Source organism: Stegodyphus dumicola, chromosome 5, assembly GCF_044657685.1.
Source record: "Stegodyphus dumicola isolate Sdum_Otavi_A_Nest chromosome 5, ASM4465768v1".
NCBI lineage: Eukaryota > Metazoa > Arthropoda > Arachnida > Araneae > Eresidae > Stegodyphus > Stegodyphus dumicola.
This window is the reverse complement of record NC_140772.1, coordinates 176,804,201-176,827,859: the sequence shown is the minus strand read 5'-3', so window position 1 is coordinate 176,827,859 and position 23,659 is coordinate 176,804,201. Positions and strand designations below refer to the sequence as shown.

At 32.0% G+C, this 23,659-nt stretch overlaps 1 protein-coding gene across 1 annotated transcript in view; it reads right to left on the bottom strand.

Moving 5' to 3' along the window:
- Window positions 1–23,450, bottom strand: part of LOC118188083 (corticotropin-releasing hormone receptor 1-like) — a 568,128-nt gene extending 544,678 nt beyond the window's left edge. The window contains exons 1-2 of the mRNA XM_085817427.1: window positions 23,311–23,450; window positions 20,891–21,531 (exon numbers count right to left, since the gene is read on the bottom strand). Of these exons, the coding sequence (XP_085673553.1) occupies window positions 20,891–21,002 (112 nt within the window). The 5' untranslated portion in view covers window positions 21,003–21,531; window positions 23,311–23,450. The remainder of the gene's footprint in view (window positions 1–20,890; window positions 21,532–23,310) is intronic.
- Between the last annotated feature and the right edge of the window lie 209 nt (window positions 23,451–23,659).

Sequence of the window (23,659 nt, the reverse complement as noted above, 5' to 3'; positions counted from 1 at the left end):
AGGAGCTCCTGGAAAGTGAAAATATCCACAGAATGTATTAGACAATGTGCTTCCCTGATTTAAATGCCATCAAGCATGTGTTGGATACTTTAGAGAGATGCTTGGTGGCATGATTTTACCCTTTCGGAGAACATCAAATAACTGAAACAGATGCACCGTGAAGAATGAAAACTCTTACCACAAGACCTGTTAGATAATCTATTGTTGAGTATCGACAGATGGTGCAACGCAACCATTGTAGTGAGGAGGAAGTCGTATTCCTTTACTAATCCTCTTTGATTTGTTGTTCTTCCTTTTAGCCTTCTTCGATTCTTTCCGTACTGTATTCGTCCTGTCCATTTTTTAATACTATACTGTACCCATCCTTTAAGTACTACAGTGTGCCTCTGTAATATGAATTTCATTTTTTTCAGTTGATTTTTTGCTGAATTACACCCAAAATCAGAAAAGTTGCTTGAACACTCAAGCATACGAAACCTCAGCTACGAAATAATTATACCTCATAATTATACCTCAGCGTGTAATAATTATATCTGAGCGCAATAATAGTTATACCTCAGCTACTGAATAATTATCTGCACGCCAACTTTCTGTACTTAAATTAATTATTTCTGTACTTAAATTATTATTTTTTGAAATTTTTTATAGTTCCAATTTCACGTTACTTTAAGTAACATGAAATTGTGGCTTAAGATAAGACATAAGTAAATATGGCATAAGATCAGTAAAACAAATGCCACTATTTCAAATGCCACTATTTTTAAAACATACTTAACCCTCTGACTGCCCAATTTGTGGACCGAAATCGCTTCCAAAATTGCGGTTTTTTTTTTTTTTTTTTTTTTTTTTTTTTTCCATATTTTAAATAAACTTATATAGAAAATTGAAAAATGCACTTTTTTTTCCTAAGAAATATTTTTTATATAGATTTTTATCGTGAGAAACTAAGTTGCCAGAAAAACCAATTTCAGATGTTATCACAAAAAAATATCTTTTTTTAAATAAATTTCAGTCGAATTACAGTTAATTTCTGTTTATTGCATAATATAAAAAAGTAAAATGTATAAAATTTAAGAAAATATAAAGCGCTGAGGGGAAAATACCTTAAAAATACAGTTTAGTATGATAGAGTTCAAACTTCATAGTCTTTGCACCAGATTCAATAAATTTAATTAATAATCAATCTAATTATTAATCTAATCAATAATTCAATAATTTAATTAAATAATCAAGATAATCGTTGAACGTTTTCTAGCAGCCATTTCTGAAAAAAAAAAAGCGGCAAAAAATGAAGTTTGAGCGCTAATACCACGTGCCTTCAAATGCCGCAATTTAGTGGACAACTAACGATTTCTGTTGGCCAAAACGTAAACTAAACACTTAATACTGTATATAATTTATTTCAATGCGTAAACGGCGAAAAAATGGGATGCGCTCCTCAACAAAGGAAGAGAAACATATGCCCGCGGAAATCGCGAGATGAGCAAATTTTGCTACATTTGAGTTACCCGTGGAAATCGCGGGATGATCAGCCAGAGGGTTAAAAGATAATATGTTCAAAATAATCTAATATTTTTTGCTTTTATATTGCATTACTTTTCCTGCCTCATTCTTATTTTCCTTTCTTCAAAGCAGACGTTTTTAATAAAACCTTAAAAAATAATAATTATAAATAAATAATAAAATATTTCGAGACTTTTAAAAATTTCGAAAGAGAATCTAGAATTTCGAAAAATAAATTAATTAGTTCAACAATTCCCGAATCTCGAGAAAGCAAGACGTTCTGGAATACGCAATCACTAAGCTATGAACTATTTCATATCACAGACAAGTTCGTGAATAATTAAACAGCTTAACAGATAAGAAAAAGGTGTGATGTGGCAAGCACATGATCTTGCAGCAAGTAAATAAACTATCATTTCTGAATGATCGTTTGTAAATAAAATCTAATTTGTAAACTTTATGGCTCGATGTTAGTTATAAACACTAGTGATTTTTTATTTTTCTGTTCTCCCACATCATTATGTGGGAGCTCACATCATTATGTATGTCACAGCTCATTAGCTGTGATACTTCTACGTGACCATGTACTCATCCATTCTTATGCTTTGATATGAAAATATCGCATCGATCGTAGTAAATCCGCTGGTCATAGTGGCCATATAGTACAGGAAAAATAAGTCATATAGTGGCCATATTGTATAGAAAGAATTACTATGTCCATAAAACTAAGACGACACTTTTATCATTTTTCACTTTGAAAACAGATTTCAATTTATATCATCTTGTTCTAAGTTGCTAAAGATGTTTAGAAAGTTAAATCGCAGATAGCGGGAATTTTATTGTAAATGGCTTGTAATCATAGATTTTTATGTTCGCAATTTGGCGAGAAGCTACTAGCAGAAAAGAAGAACATTTTTTTGGGTTAAGAACTCGCAAGTTACGAGAATTAAATTGTGAATTTATTTAGTCGAAAGACTATTTGAATACTGAAATCTGTTAACTTAAAGTTAAGATTTCGTGTAAAGAGGATAAATTGTAACTAAGCAGCTATGACTGTTGATGTAAAGTGAATTTAAAAGTGATGTGTAAATATCTAAATGTTTTTGTTAAAATAGAAATGTTTTAATCTCTATGTTGAAATTTCGTAAAGTTAAACTTGTACAAAAGATAAATTTTGGCCCCTGTGTAATTGAATTGTGAAAGAATTGTATGTTCAGAATATACATGTATTTAATGTTAGGCTCTCCAGTTAACACTTCTAAAAGTAAATTTAAGCTTTCGCTTAGTACATTAGGAAGTAATGGCGTGTAGGGAGTCTTGTAAGGTCTAGTGTGTCAATATTAACCGCGTTAGATGTTGTGTAGCGGTAGTTTTGTTCGCGGTAACACAACATAAGTACCCTAAGTATATTTCACAACAACTGCTGGAGGGCATTGGGGAAACAAAAGTTAGAGTACGAATGAAAGTGTATGAGGGCCAAATGAGGAAATAAAAGCATAATTGTAGGAGTTATGAAAATTCATTGTAAGATTTATTACTAATGCTGTTTCCTTCCAGATATGGAAGGACCAAGACTAAGAATAAATTAAGAATAAATTTTGGAGTAAAAGAAGTTCATGTGTGTCCAAAACCAATGAAAATTTGTAAAATTCTTTTTAAAAATTTTCTAGCTTTAGTCTAGCTTTAGAATTGTTGTAAAGTTGGCCCTAAAAACAGAATTTAAAGTGAATTTAGCGAATGAAAGTGTTAAAAGTGTGTAGTAAACGTAGAAAGTTTTTAGACTTTAAAATCTTAAACAAGGTCGTTTAGAGACCTTATTTTGCGAGTATTTAAAGTCTGGTCGGAAGCTATGTAAGGATTATGTTAATTTTATTAACAGTTAAATTTTGAGTTAAACTTCTTTCCTGTCCAATTCTTAACTTCAACTTACTACTTCCGGCCATAACGTAGTTTTAGAATCACGTCTGAATACATAATGAGGAAGAGCGGTATCGAAGTTCTACTTGCTGAGTGAGAGAGAATCAAAGTTTCTGATTAGCGCGCGTCAGTCTTTTTGGCTACTCTGTCTCAAAGCTGTTATTACGCTCGGTCGTACTCAGGCCATTGATAGCTTCGCAGTCAAATAGCGTTAAGGAGCCAACTCGGTTAGAATCTTGATAGCTTCGGCTATATCTCTTTAGTTTAGATTAGTTTTAGTTTACTTCTTAGCCTCTTAAGTTCAAGCCAAGTGTCAGCTTTTATTGTACACTCCAAGACGGAGTTCTGTTAAATCTTATCTGAATAATAAAAGGTTATTTACCCTTCCATCTTGTTGTTTCTTGTTGCACGAACTCAAGCGATTATTCGCTTACTAGTTCTTAAGATTCTTCACGTTCAACAGTAACTTAGCATTTACAAAGTGAGGAACTCTACAAGATAACTGTTAAAAACTTAGGATAAACCTTACAAGATTAACGGAGTGGTGTTCGATAGGAGTAATAAAACCTCTACATTTGGATGCAATATTGTGAGGGCTTCAACACCATATCCTGGAACGCTATCGTGAATTTCAAGTTTTGCAGTTCCAAGCAATATTTAGTTTCTTTAATGAATGAATTTTCAGTACTTACATTCTATCGCAACCACCTTAATAGAAATCGCCAATGTTTCAGTACGCGTCGAACTCTGGTAACCAGGCGTATGACAATACTTTAGTTTAAACAAGAAACGGTGCCATTTTTATATACGTTCTTTTGGCTGTATTCCAAGTTTCAGTAGTTTTTATGGATAAATCGTGATAACTTTTTATCTTAAATTTGATTTTAAGATACATACTTGCGGGATTTGCCCACAGAAAAAGAAACTGCGGTAAAATTTCTGCAGGAATGTAGTATTTTCCTGCAAAATCCGTAAGAAACAATGCTTCAAGTGTTCTCGGAGCGATCGCCACAAAATTTCAACCACAACAAACCCAACTGTATGTTTATTGATTCTTTTTTGAGTTAAATACATAGATGAAACATAAAATATTCGTGCAGTAATGTGCATAATGCAACAAATACATATGCATTTTTTTACAACAAAAAGTCCTTCTTCTTATTCTCCCATGAAATTCGCCACACTGCTCTAAAATGGTTTCGCTAATACGTAAGTACGAAGTTTTCAAATCAGTTATTAAAGAGGATTCTCGCAACTCGGGCGATGCTCTACAGTGAACCGTACATAACTGAAATTCTCGCATTGGAAACATTACATAAAGATAATTAAGAAAACGCGTATACACAAAATTGCGTTATGCAAAATTAAGAAAGACTGTGGCTACGAGAGAGGTATACATATATTACATCATTATTAAAAATTATGGAAAGAGTTATTTGCTACTTTTTTTCTGGTAACAACTGACTTCGAAGACAACTTTCGTGTTTTAGTGAATTTCAATGGAGCATCTTGCACACGTGTATATAATGCAGATGAGAAAATCTAGCTGACCATTACATTTTATGAATAATTTCCTCTTCGACAAGATTTTAAATAAGTCTAATGCTGTGGCCGATAACATAGTAATCTATGGAAATTATATAGAATTTAAACACTGTACCTCATATTCAATTTGAAAGATCTTATCGCTATAGCACGGAACACCGTTTATCCATTGAAAACGTTCAGGGACGAACTGTAAGAAACTAAACAAGCTACCACTTCACATTTTAAGACAATTGTCCCACATAAGAAGTCGCTTTTCCATGTGTTGGAGAGAGAAAAATGTCTCCTATAGTCAATCAGTCTTTAGTTAGACGAAGATTCCGAATAATTTTATATTGTATCTTGACTTATTAGAAAACGGAATGGGACTCATTTTTTATTTGGAGTGTTGAAAACTTCTCCTATAATCTCTTCAGTTAGAAGAACATTCCGAATCAGTTTATATTGCATTTTGACTGATTAGAAAAGAGGAAAAAACAGGTTTTATTTTTGTTTTGTTGTTGTTATTGTTGTTGCAGAATAACTGTTTACAGTATCTTCAAAGATGAACTCTCGTTTATGGAAGAAGAAGAAAAGAGGTACACTTCATTTGTCGTCAGTAGTATAGTCTCTTCTATATCATCCATCTACTTGCTGTTTTCTTCGTCAATTTCGTTTTAAATGCAGTGGCAAGCGAAAGATAGAGTTACATGGTTGTTACTTACTATATCTGATACTTTCTACAAAGTAATTCAATTCAGAGTTTTAAGGAAGTATCCTCACATTAAAGTGAATCTCGGTCTGATCTATTTCTTTAGAGCTTTTTCTATTGTCTTGTTAATGGTATAATTAGAGCTCACCGTGTTTTCTGTTACCTTTGCATTTTGGAAAAATCTGCCTCACCGTGGTATCTTTCTGTAAATGTGTATACTACACGTATTTGATCTTCGGTTTTTATTTTACATAACTATATTAAACCTTCATAACATTATGTATCTCTGAACTAAGTATCAGTCAAATTGCCCAAACATTTTCGGAGATATATAATTTGTTCTTTATCTAAATTTTTCACCCCAAGTTACTAAAGATTCGTATGTACAGATTCATTTTCTTCAGAAATGCCTTGCTCAAAAGAAGCATAAAGCATGCGATAATATCCTTGCTGTTAAAATAATTACAAAGGTATCATACTTTTATATTAAGTCATAACAACTAACCTACTCATGTGGAGTGATTAGTAGAATTAAATTAATTGAATTTCAATCACGAATAAAATTTCAGCTTACTAATTCTTCAGAATAATCGCTATTCCATTAATTTTCCCTTTCTAGTTTATGACCACAAAATGGAATTCTCTGCAAGCGAAAACTAAGAATTCACCATGATATTGTTGAAATGGGATGAATGATTAAACTTCCGTACATGCATAATGTGATCTGAATAAAATTAAATATTTCATTATCAAAAGCCTAAGCAATATCACAGTACTGAAACGCAATGCACGATTGAGATTATAATATTTGTGCATTATGGTTTCCCTTTGCGATGAAGCTTTCGTGGAGGTAAAAAAAACGTTAATATATTGCGATACTTAATTAACGCGTTTAGACCTGTTAAGAAAGAAGAATTTCAGGAAAATAATAAATTAATTACAATTCTGATTAAAAAATCCTAATTTATAGAAAGAGACTGAAATTTTTATTTCTTTCCTGTTGGTAAATTTCAGTATCGATGAAATTTACTATTGCGTTTTCCTCTTATATTATGTGTTTTTATTATAATATGGAAATTTTGAGATTTCTTTGGAAATTCAAATCTTGAATAAATGACTAAAAATGTGTTGTTACAATATTCACATAAAAGTTTTACGCCTCGGTATTCTTCTCAATAAATCAGTGTTTCATTTCCTAAAGTTAATTAATTATTCTACCATTCAGAACATGCATTTTACTACGAAGAAAATCTAAGCAAAAAAAAAAAAAAAAAATACTCTAACAGTACCGAATAGCTTACCGTAACTCGCCGGTGGCTATCTCTGTAAATGGAGTTATCTGTGGCAGTTGCATGAACTCGCCAAAAGATAAGAGCGTTTCTAGACTGAAGATGATATTTTGCTAACAGCAGAAGGAATAATAAATGAGTTATTAATCATATAAAAGAACAGTGCATAAATTTAAAAACTGCGAGAAAGGTTATTTTGATAACTTCACCGAAGAAGTGAACAAACTACTGTTTTTCATGATAACGTGATGGAGTTGTTTTTTTTGTCCTCGGAAATATGATTACCTTTCAAGAATATTATTTCGTTATCGTTTTTGCTTTCTTAGAATTTTTTCCTCTGATTTTTTACAGAATTGTTATCCTCATTTCGGTTTCTTATAATATTAGATTCAGGTTACTCTTCCCCAATGATTTTATGGTTGTGGATAATGCGATATCCATAACCAATGATTATAATTCGCTTGAATATCCATAACCAATGGATATTCAAGCGAATTTTAATCATTGGTAAAATCATTGGTTATGGATAATCAAGCGAATTTTCACGTGTTTCAGGACCACAATCAATAAAAGTGCAAAATATCTTTTAGGACCTACTAAAAATTTGCTTTTAAAGTGAGCTGACCTAATTTATACGGCTGAAATCATAATACGTGTTGTCTAGAGGAATTAACCTGATGTAATGGAATTCCAATGGAATTACGTTTCCTGTAATTATATTACATTACAACATTAACTTGATTACTTTACCATCTGCTGATGGTTATAGATTATATGGTGCCCTAAAGCAGTAGTCTTAAACTAGGAGCCTGCGGGCTGCGCGCGACTCCTGAAGCAATTTTATGCAGCTCGCGAATGCATTTTTCGTAAATTAATAAGCATCATTATGACAAGAATTTGAAGGAAATTTTTGAAATTTTGGTGGTTTCAAATGAAGTTTATACCATCTTCATTTCTAAAAGCAAATTTCAGTAACGCTCTGGGTAATCTAGATATGGAGCTAATTAATGTACATTGTGATATAAATTTTATTCAAATATTATGAACGTAAAAATTTGCTTAACTTTTATTAGTATTTCTGAAAAGAAAAATATCCTTCATTCGGAGTGTTTGCAATAAGAATAATCGCTTTGTTTGCGAGTACGTATGCAGGAGAACAGTTTTTTTACATAGCTGAAAACTAATTAATAAGTCCTCGAAAAAACAGTCTTCCGCTGATCATCTACAAATTGAGGATGAAGATATTAATTTCTAGTAGCTTTCCTCCAAGGTTACAAACTTTCTGAAAATAGAAATGCCATGTTATGTTGTAGCTGAAAGGTGTATTAAGAAGCAAAGACGTTTAGAATTATTTACATTCAAATATGTAATTTTTGTATGCATCATAGAAAAATGCAATAAATAACTAAAAATAAAATATCTTTATTTATTTTCAAGTTTTGTCTCTCTAGGGAAAAGTTTTGTAAATTTATTCCTAGTTTAAATTAAAAATAAGTTATTTAGCGGTTATTTCAAGATATTAAAATTATTTGAATAAATGACAATCTTAAAATTTAAATATTTAGCTGTGAATCCTTTTAAATTAATAATTCTAATCAATAAAAATTTTTTGCAGGTATCAACATGGAGATTTAATGCAAAAAATAAGTTGAATTTTTCTCCTGCGTTTTTTTTTATACGTATGTTTCGAAAAATGTATAATGATTTTTTAAACTTAGTTAACAAATTCTGTTTCATTAGCAATTTTTCTTTAAATTTTGGCCCCACAGTGACTTCCCCCCCCCAGATGGTGCATTTGGCCCGTGTGCCAAATGTGATTTAATTTGAGTTTGAAGCCACAGCTATAAAGCAACTGAAACTTAGTGTTAAAATAAAATAATTTTTGTTACCTTCTATTTTCCTTTAAAAAAAAAGTCTTAAAGCTTTCAGATTTTATATTACGTCCAAAGGAGCGTTTTTTAACGTTTTGCGTGTTGTCTTTATTTATTAGCTATCATGTTTTTCGCACTTAAACCGCATAATATTAAATTCAACAGCAATATCACGAAATATTTAAAAAAAGTATATCTTTAGAACTTCCGATAGACAGTCTAAACGCGTTGGAGATAGAAATGTTTTTTTCCGTACAGTGTTGCCATTGTTCGCTTTGAAATCGTCGAATTTCTTAATAAAAACTCATAAATGCTTTACAAAATATTTAATAGATAATAAAATAAATTTGAAATTCAAAATTCAGGCGTCCAGGTGCCCATGCTCGGGTGAAGGATTACGTTATTCAAAATTTGATGGCTCTACGTACCGTCATTTTTTCACAATGCGAGAAACATACATACATTTATGCAAATTCTTCATTATTTAATTTCTTTAAATATAATACAGGGTGATAATATTTGTTGGCAACAACTGAAAACGTGATTCGCCGTTTATAGTAAAACGCCACAAAATGCCCTTTTGAGACTAATAGCCCTTCTGGGCTACTGACCCTTTGGACCAAAAGAGAAAAGAAGTCTCTTCCCCGCTCAGAGGAAATTTAAATTGTTGATAATTATACAACTACAACAGGCAGGTTAACTAAAGGCATAAAAACCTTACCCGGAAGATAAGAACATGGTGAATAAAAATTAGGCTTAGCCGCATTTAAACAACTTCTAAATTGTTGATAATTACACAACTATAACATTCAGGTTAACTAAAGGCATAAAAACCTTACCTGGAAGATAAGAAAAACATAATTCAATCACTTTTAAAGCAAAAAATGTACAATTTACAAACATATAAGAATAAAGAAACTGAGCTCACTGAGCCAAGTAACAGATTGGATATATATATATATATATATTTATATACGTTTGGTGCGGCCGATTGCAAACAAAATACGAGTTGCACATCTACATGTTATAGCAGTCCTATATACAAAATCTCAACGTTCTGAGGCGACTCGTTTTTGAGTTATACGAGATACATACATACGTACAGACACCACGAAAAATTCTCTTCAGAATTCTTTTTAAAGCAGTTTTATGATTTTTTTGGAGGAAAAGAGTCTTTTATTCTGTCCTTGCGTACAGATGTCACGCAAAAACATCGTTAAATTGCATTCAATAACGGTCAAAATGGAAATTTTCGTTGAAATATGCTGTCTGAAACTTTTCGCGATTACAATACTTCCTTCTTATTTCATACAAGGAACTAAAAATATTGTTGGATGCTGTGAAACAGTGAATGGATCAAGAAATTATTATGAATACGATTGAAAAATATCCGAATTCTCGACTGCATTCATAATATGAATGAATTAGGATCCAGGATCGGAAGGTACTACAAATTGTTTTCTTTTTTCCTCGTCAGTTCTCAAGTTGGCACACGAGTAATTCGATTGTTGCTTTACAGAATGTTTTGCTAAATTAGCTTAGATGATTCTACAAAATGATATTTCTATTATACCAATGTATATGATGAATAAAAATGTGTAAAACGTAAAAAAATTAATATTTTATTTAATATTATAATTAATATTAAAAGTTTTTAACTGGAAATTCATGTTTACGCTCTTTATTTAAGGAATTAATCATGTACCTTTCCCCAGTACCTTTCGTATCTAATTATCTGTATCACTTCATGTTATCTATGTCACCTCAGGTTTAACTGATATATTCTTCAAGTCAACAATCTGTACTTACAGCAGAAAGATAAAGAATCTTCTTTAAAGCTATGAGCAAATCAGAAAAATAAATCACATAAACACATATCATCATTCCTAAAAGCTATCCACATTTATCGACATAATAAATAATTAAGATTTCCAGATATCATATGTTATTTCTTTAAAAGACCACCGAAATAAAACCGAGGTGAGTGATTTTCCAGAGAATCCGAAATTTTAGTTATCCACTGAAAACTGATCATTGTGTAACAAATGTGATATCCCGCTAACTTTTATGCTTTTTTTAAATGCCTTGGCAGCATAATTACATATCACCAAAAAGATTAAGTGATAATCAATCTAATTTGCAGTGCAATTAATTTTCACTCCTATAATTACTGAATTCACCACAGTTTTCTAAACATTATTTTCCTTATTTATTCAGATAGCAAAAGTACTCAATAACACTTTCCAAAGTAACTCTTTCTGATGTTAGAACCGCCATTAGCAAGACGTTTTCGAAATTTTTGAACCATTACGTTTTTGCAATGCCATCATGCATGTATCTCCGAAGCGAGTTCCCAGATATTGCTGTTAGGCGCAGAGTGAAAATTTTATTTTATTTTCTGTGCAGTTCTTCAAATAGTCAGTTCAGAGTATTGCTATTTGTAAATTGTAAGATCTTTAACTTTATCTTGTCATGAACCATCGTATTTATTCGTACTTTCTCTTAAGATATAAATAGTTAGTATGCCCGGCTAAGAACTGAAACATTTCGTGGTTCGAATCCTGACGAAGGCAATTCTGTTTCTTCACGTTTCTTGCTTCAAAAAACGTGATATCCTTGCTGCAATTTTCCCAAATTTAATCAATGTAACTGCTGAGCACGTTCAGTTGTTTGAAAGCAATAAGCATGTAGAGCCATTACGTTATTTTGGAGCAGGAGACGTGAAAAAAGTGCAATGCTATCGCCGAGACTCGAACCCTGGACCTCTCGAACACGCACCGAGTATGCTTCCAATTGCACCACAAAGGCGCCCTGAAAGGAGGGAGCAAATACCTTATAAACGAACTTACTAATAATTTAAATCTTTGTCTTATTTTTAGTAATGTATCTAACTGCTATAATTTAAAATACATTTAATTTATAATACATCTTAGTGATATTAATATTTATTGCATTTTTGTAATCTTTTTCATAAAGCCATGCATTTCATAACCAGGTGTAGTATCTTTGACTTTATTAATATAGAAAGTAATTTTTTTCCATTGGTTCTTTAAATGAAAGTTATGAGCCATTCAAATCATTAGCTATTCCCAAAGAGCCAAATAATCGAATTTTCATGCTTTCTTAAAAGTACCAAAGCCATTTTTCGCATCTTCATACAATAAATGATTACATATAGCCAGAGATGCTGGCTTTGTTTGATCAACGTGGTCAACAATAAAGTTGTGATTCCCTGTATCGTAGAGTCCCCCCCCCAAGAAATCCTAAATTTTAACAAATCAAAAAGTTCATTTTTCCTGAAATTGTGTATATTTTGTTAATATTTTAATTTCCCGTAATTTCTAGTGCATGGTAGAATATTTAAATTTATTTTTAGAATAACAGCAATATTAGAACATTAGCTAAAGAATGAGAAAAGGTTCAAGGTAATTTGCAGTTGCGCGAATGAAGTGAAAAAAATAGTTTCTCCAGCGCATCAAAAACTAAGAGTTTACAGGGAAATAAAAAGGTGTTCAATGTACATGTTGAGTTGTTCCAATCTTAAATGTGAAGCAGCATTTAAAACATTTGCATATATATTTGTTGCTACAGACCAGGGATTCTCAACTTTTTTGCCTCATGCACCTATTTCACCTTTGCTAGAAGATCATCCCCCCTCCTTCCAAAACTCGAAAATTAAACATATAGATTCAGAGGGTTTTATAACAAATACGTTTTACAAATAAAACAACAGAAAAGTGTAGAAAAGTTGCTAAATGCCAGAGCTTGAATAAAAGTAGTTTCTTATATTCATAAACACAGCTAAATAAAAGGCTGATCGCATTCACCTCTTAAAACTATTGAACTCGGTTCTCAGCCGGTGGAGGAAGAATATTCCTCCTTCCACCTGGTTAAGAACTCCTGCTATAGACGGATTTCCTTGCAAATAAAATTATAAAAACTAGATAAAATAGGCACCAATAGACAGAGGTTTTTCTGTATAAAAATTAGCACAAGGAAATATGAAGTTTACTGTTAACTATAGTTTCTTGGGTACTCAGAGTAACTTTATCAAAGTGCTGTCGTTTCGGATTCACTTGCAATTAAAACTGTAGCGGTACGGGCGAAATCTAAAATTCTTAGACAAAAAAAGGAGTAAATGTAGCTCGAAGCTTGGAGCCGTTATTCCACAACCCCAAAGGACATGTAGTAAATGTTATACCATTCACGAAGGTGCTATGTAGAAAAATTTCGAAAGCTTTTAAGAAATCCTAATTAGGGGCTAATTAGCACGAGTATTAATTTGGCCTTTCAATTTTTGAAAACTGGAAAGTTCTGGCCCACCAATGAAATTACACTGGTGTGCAAAAATTAAGGACGAGACGGTTTTTTCAATATAACTTTGTACAAAAGCTTTCCAAATCAACACATTTAATACTGTAAGATCCCCAATACGTAAGGACATGAGTAATGTAAGCAACACTTACTAAAAGAGAAATCAGAGGGATAAAAAGAAGCTTTATTGAAAAAGTAGCATGGAGCGCAATGCGACTGAAGGCCGAAACATCCCTGTGATGGGTGTCCAGCAAGAAACATCCGGTCTTTAATAGGGGATATGATCTTCCCTGACTGCTAGGCAGGTTTCATAGCGTCTGCCCATGCTGAGAATGAGGGTGTCAATGAGTTGTTGAGGCATTGCTGCCCATTCGTCTTGCAGCGCCAATCGAAGCTTCGGAATCGTTACTGGTGGTAAGGTACGAGCTGCCAAGCGTCTGCCTAGAAAATCCCACACATGCTCGATGGGATTGAGATCCAGAGATCGTGACGGCCAATCCATACGTTCAATATCCTCACTCTCTAAGAGCTGTTCGGCAGCTACTGTGCGATCACATGGTGCATTGTCGTCCATGAAAAGGAACTGCGGACCCATAGCGCCTCTAAAAAGACGCACATATGGAAGAAGAATCTCGTTACAATAACGGGTCCCGTTGACTGAACCTGTGTCGAAGATGTGAAGGTCTGTACGACTACCAAGCATGATGCCTTCCCAAACGAGAACACCGCCACCTCCATACCTGTCCCTTTCAATGATGTTCGAGGGATGATTGCGGCTTCCCCGCTGTCTCCAGATGAGTATGCGATGAGAATCGCTACTCAGACTGAATCTTCTCTCATCTGTAAAGAGTACTCGCCCCCATTCATTGTCTCTCCAATTCCGGTGTTCCCGGCACCACAGAGAACGCCTTCTCCGATGGGCAGGCGTTAGAGGTACACACCGTACAGGGCGTCGTGCAAACAGACCACCACCGTGCAGTCTTCTGGCCACGGTAAAACACGATATCGGTCGTCCAGTCGCCTGTATCGTGTGTCTAGCGATTTCTCCCGCTGTCTGCCACCTGTTTCTTCTGGCCTGTAAGGCAATATACCGGTCATCTGCGGGTGTGGTTCCTCGTGGACGACCACTACTAAACCCCCGGATAGCTGTTCCTGTAGTTTGAAATTGTCTCCAAAGTCGTGAAACGATGCTGTGAGCAACTCGAAACTCTGCATCCACGCTTGTCACACTGCGGCCTTCCTCCAACTTCCCAATGATCCGACCTCGGGTAAAAGCATCCAGATGTCGTCAACAGATTGATTATTCGCCATTTCTCGCTGAGGCAGCAACTCGGTGTGATTTTAACTGCTATACGGTGTGCAATCTCTTTGTCAGAAATACTGATCTTACACCGACAACATGCTTTATACTACTCAGACACTCCCCCATTACGTCTACCTGCATATCTGCGCATGTGCTACCGTACATCACCTTATTTAATCTCCTGATTGGTCTTTCTGTGTGCTCTGCCTCTTCGTTCAGCTGATATGCTAATTTTTCGACTTCGTCCTTAATGTTTGCACACAAGTGTATACCGTAAACTTTTCACATCGAAAGCTGAAATAGCGAGCTTTCCTTCATGGAACATTTATAAAATTCTTTGTGAATTAGGTTTTTACTATACGCGACAAACTCACAAATAGTAAAAATTCAAGGTATATGAATCAATTTTCAATAGCCAAAACTCTCAACCCCTTAATTTGCAGGGTGGGTTTTTTTTTTTTTTTTTTTTTTTTTTTTTTTTAAATTTCCGGACTTCCAAACTTTTCTTCTGACACTTCCGCAGAACAGTATTAGATAAAACAGTTTACGAAAAATGTTACACAAATTCAAACAAAGAAGGACAGCGAATTCCAGGTAAGTTTCCTTTAGTTTTTCAACGGGGCGAATGATACGAATTAAAAATTCATGGGCAGATCTCGTATCATGTCTTATAAGAAAAGCAAGGCGCAACTTTGCCCTATTTTCCCCTACATCTCCTATATACCGTAAACTCTGGATTAAACACGGATGAAGTAGACAAGTTTCGGATATTATTGTGGTTTGTTTGCGTTTGTTGCAATTTATTGTAGTTTTATTGTGTAGTTTATTTATTGCGAACCGATAAAAATTACTGTCACAAATCACAGTAAAGCTGGCTTCTTAGATTATTCTTTAACGATTTAGTGATACAACCAAACCTTTCAATAAAAACCTTATTAGACTTGAATTAATAAACTTCTTTTGCTCTTCCTCACATTGGCTCTTTATTATCTGTCTCATCATTATCTCGATTATTTTTTTACTTCCTTTTTCACTTTTTGATAATAAGCATAACATCTCTAAATATTAAATTAAACTATCTTCGGAAAATATGAAAAGGGAAAGGAAAATTAGTGGGATAACAACAGTGGTAGCACATGTTGTCCTAATATTTTAAAGCTGTTTTCATGTTTATTATAGTACAGAATTTATTTGCACAAAATCAAGAATTTATAAATTTTGCAAAGCGAAACAAAAACATGTCTTATAACCAACTCTTTAAGCAAGTTTTGAATTCAATAACATAATACAAATTCTCCTGTAAATATTGTTCTTTAATGGCATTTATATAGTTTCTTCATTTTTAATAATGATTATTCTTTCATTTTCAGCATGTTGTTTTGAAGACTGAGTTAAGTTACGGAACCAAATGAATTTATTTTCTAGGTTGAATTGCTTTTTATACTTTTCTATTAATTATAATATATTTCCTACTATATTTCATTTTAACTTCCCTCCTATTAACCTTGATTTGAGGTCTATTGTGGGCATCATCCTCAGTATTATTTCGACAAACAAGTAGGTGACATTATTTATTTATCTGGGTTACAGTTATTATTGTCGAATACAGTTATTATTGTCGAATACAGTTACTATTGCCAAATGATAACTGTATTATCACCTATTTATTAAATCTATAAAAACCTTAACATTCTTCATCTTTAATGCATGAAATTTTCCACAATATAGCTAAGGATACTATGCGGATAAAAATGCAACGTTTCCAGTAAATAACAGGACAGAAGCTGGAGGTTAGCATTTTAATTAAATTATTTATTAAGTTATCCAAAATTATTTTTAATTCTTCTACATATAATAATAGTTTTTCATGTACAGTGGCATAGTGCAAAGTGTTGATTTAAAAAATATTCACTTTCCATTGCAAAGTTTCATTTTATGAAAATTTTCTCAATATGCAAAAGCTATATTTTCTGATTACAATAGTAACCCAAAATAAATAGAAATTCGTCTTTTACATGTTTTAATACTTTTACTGTTCGCATCCTATTTGGCTGTTAAAGATTTTAGAAAAAGTATTCTTATCTTGTAGAGTTGTTACGGTGAAAGACCGAAATCTGGAGAATGTCGACTTTCACCGGTGAATGTCAACATTCACATAGTCTCCTGGTGTATGTCCGAAAAATTTTTCCAAATGCTCTTATTTCTGACTTACACCGCTCAATGTCGACATTCACCATGTACTAATGGTGAATGTTGAACATATAACAATATTATATTTTCTTCTCCGTAATTCAGACGCGAATAAACGCACTTGAGACTTGAAATAAGAACTTAAGAACATGAGAACCTAAAACACACAATACATTCAAAATGAGAAAGGAAAATAATAGAAGTTAAAAACTTACTTAATTATACAGTACGTTCTAAATGAGAAAATAAAATAACATTAATAAAAAGCTTACTAAATTATGTGATTCAAATCTTATTTATTGCAATTACTTAAACTATTCTGGCACTTTATGACCTCTCTTTTCGACTTACACCAGAGCATATCTGTGATTGTCGACAAACACCGGTGAGGGTCCGAATATACAAGAATGTAGTGCAATATTCGATCTTTCATCAACGTATTTGGTGAACGTTAACATTCTCCGGTGAAATTCGACATTCTCCAATTTCGGTCTTTCACGGTAACAGAGTCATTAAGTTAATTGGAAGCAGAAAAGATGAAAAATATGCAACCGCCTTCGCCGGGAATCGAACCACGGACCTCTGAATTACCGGCTCAGTGGGCAGAACCACTACACCACGAATGCACGCTAGGGAAGTGGGAGAAATACCTTATAATCTGAATGGTAATAATGAAATATAAAGTGACGACATACAAGAACATTTATTTAAACTGGCATTAATGTTTTTCAAGTTGTTTCAAACTTTTTTCATGATGTCTCACATATGAAAAAATGTCTGACATATTAAAGATAATATGTTTTGAGACATTTATATCTGCAAGTACCATGAAAACTGCACTCAGTTCCATTTTTTTCATCTAAAGCTGTGAGAAATTACACTCAGTATTTTCCCTCCCGCCCATTTTTTTTAGATATTCCTAATTCTGTGAGTTTTGGTTGCCCGTTCGTTATGTCTTCAAAGCTTCTTTATTCCTACAAAATCTGTAAAATAATTTTGGTGTCAACAACAGTACTATTTTGTTGCGAAAAATATTAAAATAACTATATAGTTGGCATTTACCGAGAAATAATTTGATAATATTAGTAATACAATCGCATTATCACCGCATTCAAATTTCATCAAACAATTTTAATGCATACATTATTAAAATATTTTACATATATTTCCATACAAGCCCGACCTCCTTTCACTAGTTCCCTAATTCCAAGAAAAGTTATACTACATATTATAATGGGATTAAAATTAGGCAAAATCTCTTGCTGTCTTGTCTTATGTTGGCGTTCATTTCATAGAAATTCTGCATGCATTTGAAAAGAATGTAATACAGATTTCTGTTCTTCAAGAAGTTGGGAGTAAATTACTCAGATATAATTAATGAAGTAATTTGTTAATCGGCGAAGAAAGACTTTATATAATTCTTTCAAAACAGTCACACACATCTTTTCTATTAGATTAGCACCAAACTAAGAATGAATTTTACTTAGTTTTAAAAGGACTATATATTTTTTATCTTATATATCATTATAATATCTAATATATTTAGCCAACCATCTGAAGATATAGAATCATACCGACCAATCTCACTGACTTCCAATACAGTCAAGACGATTGAAAGAATGATAACTGCAAGACTAAGGTATTATCTGGAGTCAAATGAGATTCTGGCAGAAGAGCAGACTGGTTTCAGAAAAGACATGTCAACTACTAATTCAGTTTTGAAGTTGGTTCACAAAATTAAAGCCGGCTCCAATTCGGAGAAAAGTTCTTTGCTGTCTTTGTTGATTTCCAGGAAGCCTACGACACGGTATGAAGAAGGAGACTTCTAAACAAACTTCACGTTTATGGAATTGGCGAGAAAATGTAAGACCAGATGGAACGAGCAGGAATCAAATTGCAAAAGAAGTAAATTAAGTCTACCTCAAAGAGCAGTTAGCAGCTGCACCCTCTTTAACATTTATATAAATGATTTGGTAATTAAGTTAAAAAGCATTAAATGTATTAATGTCTGTATGTTCGCAGACGATGTTGTTATTTGGACAGAAGCGGAAAATTCCAGGAAATACGAAGACCAAACGGAAAAACTTATTATAAATTACTCACTTTTATGAATTATGAAATTATAATGAATAATGCGCTTGAATTCCTGGAGACCTGGTCCAAAGAGAACAATATGATTATAAATAAAAGCAAAACAGTTTACCAATTTTTCTCTCCGAGACACGTGAATACAGACTTTAAATTCAAAATAGACAACGCTACTCTTGAAAAACGAATTAATACCACATATCTAGGTGTAGTGTTGGGCAACAAGTTAAACTTTACTAATCCTACGAATACTGTTATAGAAAACGTAGAGAAAAGATCCTAAATTTTGAAAAGACTAGCCGGTACCAAATGGGGAAGCTTACAGACTACCCTAAATAAAACTTGCGATAGTTATATTAAACCTATTTTCAAATATTAAAACGAGGGGAACACTTGAGCCCCAAGACAGCAAACCGCTTCTTCTAGAGTCATTTAAAAGCAGATTTTTGAGAAATTAATGGATACTCTTAAATCTGACCAGGCTGCAGAATCAGCAGGCAAATCCTGGGCTAACATTCAAGACACATGGAAAACGTTTTATCAAAAACCCTGTAAAGAAGCTGTGGCAAACTTCCGACTGCAAGCAGGCCACGATTGCATGGCAAATCATCTTAATAAAATTGGCTTCCTTCCATCTAGTATATGCCAAATTTTCAATTCGGGCATCATGAAAGCAGAACGTCTTCTTATATGCCCAGAACTAGATAAAGAGTCCCAGAAACGTGATAAGTAAACTATACTGGAATGCCAGAGCTTTCATGAACTCCTTGTCAAGACTGTATCTCTTATGTTCCTTTCCTTGCTGTTTAAATTTTGAACTTTTTACTTTTGTTTCCATGTTCATTTATTCTGATTCTTACATTAAATGTTTGTTCTTTTTTTATTATGTATCATTGTTCTTCTGTGATACTTGATCTGTTTCATATGTTTGGATTAATCTTTCCAATAAATAGATATGTAACAACATATTAAAGGCAAAAAGTAATCGTCAGTTTACTGTAAAAAGGTATTCTCAAATAAAAGTTAATGAAAGCAAACAGACGGTTCCAAATCGTTGATAATTTAAAAAATAAATCAGTATCACATTTACACTTTATTCTAATAAATATTAAACACAGATTGCACGCCTCTGAATTTTGCTTATGTATCAGTATTAAATATCAAGAATACTTTAGATTACTTTTTTTTACAACTATTTTAATCTTTTTTGTTGTTGTTATCTTTATTGGGCATAGAAAAATTAAAATTTCCCTGCTTAAGCCTTGTTTAAAAGAATTTGAAGATATCTATATTTCAATTCATATAATGTGTTACACGAATAAAATAGCAATGATAGTTTTTTTAATTCTTGAATATCCATTTTTATTTCAATGTCACTCAAATGACAGGGCAGATAATTTACATTTTATACGAAATCAACTTATAAACAATACTAGTAAACTTCATTCTATTTTTTTTTCAAATGAAACTTTTAATAATATATATATATATATATTCAAAAGTATTTAAAAATCGTATTTCAAAAATTATGAGTTCTATCTTCAGAGTAAAAAATACCAATATAAAATAATACAGCAATATTTCGTACAAATAAACTGTGTCCATATTAAATGAGCATAAATATTATTTATGTCAAGTGCAACAGTCTCAAAAGTCCTTGAATGAAAGGCTTGAATGTCAAGTGCAATGAACTCCTAATTGAACTTGAATATTGATTCAACATTCATATACTTACCGCATACTTTTGATTTTAAAATAGCTATAGTATAATGCAACGTAAAAAACTCTATCATTTATTAACGCTTTTCTTTTCTTTCCACCAAATAACAAGTAAATTAAATAAAACTACTCTTAATTAAATATATATTTACCCTGAAAGCTGAAATTCTATGACCAGTGTATGGAACGAGATACAGATTTTTTTAATTCAGAATAACCAGCAGTTTTCGAGTATAACTATTATTAAAAGAGTTTCTGAAAATTAAATTTCGTAATATCCATATATAACTGTTAACTGGAAAATATTTTCGTATTTCTGATTACTATCCAGCATATGACATAGTTTTAATAAAGTAGAAGTTTTATTAAAGTATGTACGAGTATTAAAGTACGACTTTTATTAAAGTATAGATTATTCAATCTTTTACATGCAAAACAGCAAGAATTTAAAAGTACTTACCAGTCTGATGAGATTCATTTCCGCCGTACTTTTCAAAACATTCTTTGGGATTTGATGGCATAAACGAGTTGTCAGATTCAAGATAGATGATTTCCATTCCATTATTAAACATTTCAGTTGCTTATTTATTTTCGACAATAATGTTCTCAAGAAATACCGCTCTACAAATTCAATGCTCTATTCCAAAGTAGAATCATTTTTCTCACCGAAGTTTATTCTTATTCTTCTGCGTAATTCTCTTTTCAATCGTTCTTAAAATTATTTCTGAATCGATCTCTTTTTTACATTTATTAAACTGACTGATATACTAAAATCATTATAATGTTTCCCATCAACTAAACAACCAGTTTTCCTTTTCACTTATTAATTTCAAATTTTAGCATGCCTAAATAATTACGAAACTTTTGTCACGTTGTAGATGTACAGATGAAAATATACTAATATATAGCATTTCTTATCATTGTTTCTTTTCGCGTTTAAAGTCAAAGTACAAAGAGAACTTTAAATTCATTTATCAGATAACTAGTTAATGACATTGCAATCTACAGTTTTTTTTAATTCAGTCGAAACATCATGTTCTTTACCTTTATTAATATCTATTCTTCTGCTTCTGCAGTTATATTCGTCTTTATCCGACAGCTCTGGAAAAAAAAGGAAAAAAAATTAGTTATTTTGTTTTATAACTTCTGGAGGTACTTCTTAGAATTCAAACAAGTCTTACAATTGCATTCTAAACATACTTACCCGAACTATATGTCATTAAGATGTATTCGAATAACAGATTCTCATACTTAAATGGCTAGTTTTATTTCGAAAAAAAATTATTATTTTTCGAGAATGTAAATAATTTTAAGCAAAGTATTAATATTCTCGAATATTAAGTAACGTAATTTTGTTTTAACTAGAAATTAATTTTTTTCCAAGCATAAGCGCTTTGTTTCAACTTTAAATGAAGATTTTTTTTAACTAAGCAGGGAAAAAAAATCAAGCACCAGTATTCAATACTCGTAATGGCTGATTTTCCTACATTACGGCCCGAATATTTCTGTTACGTTGCTGTGGCAAGAAATTTTAATTATTAAAGCGACATTTTGATGCATATTGCTTTTTATGCGTAATATTCCCTCTTTTTAATTATCCTAAATTTTGAAATTTAATAAAATCATAATAAAATAATTAAACTTTAGTTTCCTTAAATGAAACTATTGTTATTTGATTTTTAAATTACTTACAAATCAGCTTTTATTTGCGAATTTGTTATCAGCGTTAATACGCAAATAATGTTCAGATTTATCCTACATATTCTTCCTGTTTCTATATACACTGATCTTTAACTATTCTAAAATGCGTCCTATATTTTTCAAAATAATAATAAAATTTTATATATTTGAGTTAAAATAAATCACAAGGAGTTTTTCTTTATATGGAATACGTTATAGCGCAATCTTTTTTCAATTACTTTCATATTTTTACACTTATAGAATTTATAAATAAAAGAAGCCTGTATTTTCTAGTAGGCCAACTTTACAGTAGAATATCACTGGTTTTAATGTGAGTCTATTCTTACTTAAAAGTCTTAAAAGAATTCAGCGTAACTGTTTAACTATCCGTTTCAGTTCTGTGTCATAATTATCTTGTTAGAATGAAAATATGCTTATTATAAAGGGAAACAACTTTTGCTTAGCAGTTTTTGAAACGTTCTTATTATGTGGTGCATCTCCGCCACCTAGTTCACATATACTCTTACCATAATTAATCCATTTGTACTACGCTTAATATTTAAAAACACCAAACCTCTAGAATGTCATTAAATAAAAAATGAGTTATTTACTTATTACTTAAATTATTTATTTATTTGAATTTCTTCTATGTTTCGCAGGTCAAGAAGTTGAAAAGGAAAATCAGAAATGTTTATTTTACAACAAATAACAAATAATAACGTTTTATTTTCAGCAGAAATAAGGTATTTAAAAAACTTGTAAATTAATTCCATTAATTTAATAATTAAAATAAAAGAGTTTAATTTAATATTAAGAAAAAATTCATTTAGATCGGTTTTATAAATATTCTAAATTGTTCCAGTTTATAGTTCTTTCATTAAGATGTCAGCAAAAGTTTTATATTCATTAATATTCGTTATTATTATGAACAGCCACTGTACGTTCGTAAATTTATGGTTGTATCTAATTAGTAAGATATTTAATAAAATTAATGACATAATAAACGATTAAAATCCCATATTAAATTTAGAAAAATATATTATCCTGAAATATAAATCATAATTAATTTTAAATGTATTAACTTAAAACACGGCTGTATAAACAGACGAGACTTGAAAAATGAAACACTTGTCAAAATATAATTCATTTTGGGTCACGTTAATTGACAGAGACGAGTTTTCAAAACAGTATTTGACTCACTCTTTCTTTAAAATCAACTCGAAGTTATCAGATCGATTCCCAATACTCAACTTTTCACACTAGTTGCGCTCTTTCTCCGCTCGGAAGTTTCGCGTAACTATTCTTCGGATAAGATTTCCGCAAATGCTTTCGCGGCGCTGGCTGACGCGCTTTTTACAACGAAAACACCGCGAGTCGCCAGAGGGTTTTGACGCGCATGAGCAAAGGAACTATCCGGCTGTTCTAGATAGCATTTCATCAATGAACGTTAAGTCCTCTTGAAAGCGTAGTAGGCGGCTGAAGAGGTTACGCGATTTAATGAGCATATTTTTCATCTGGTGATAGAAATCAGACTTTCTCTATAGCTCTG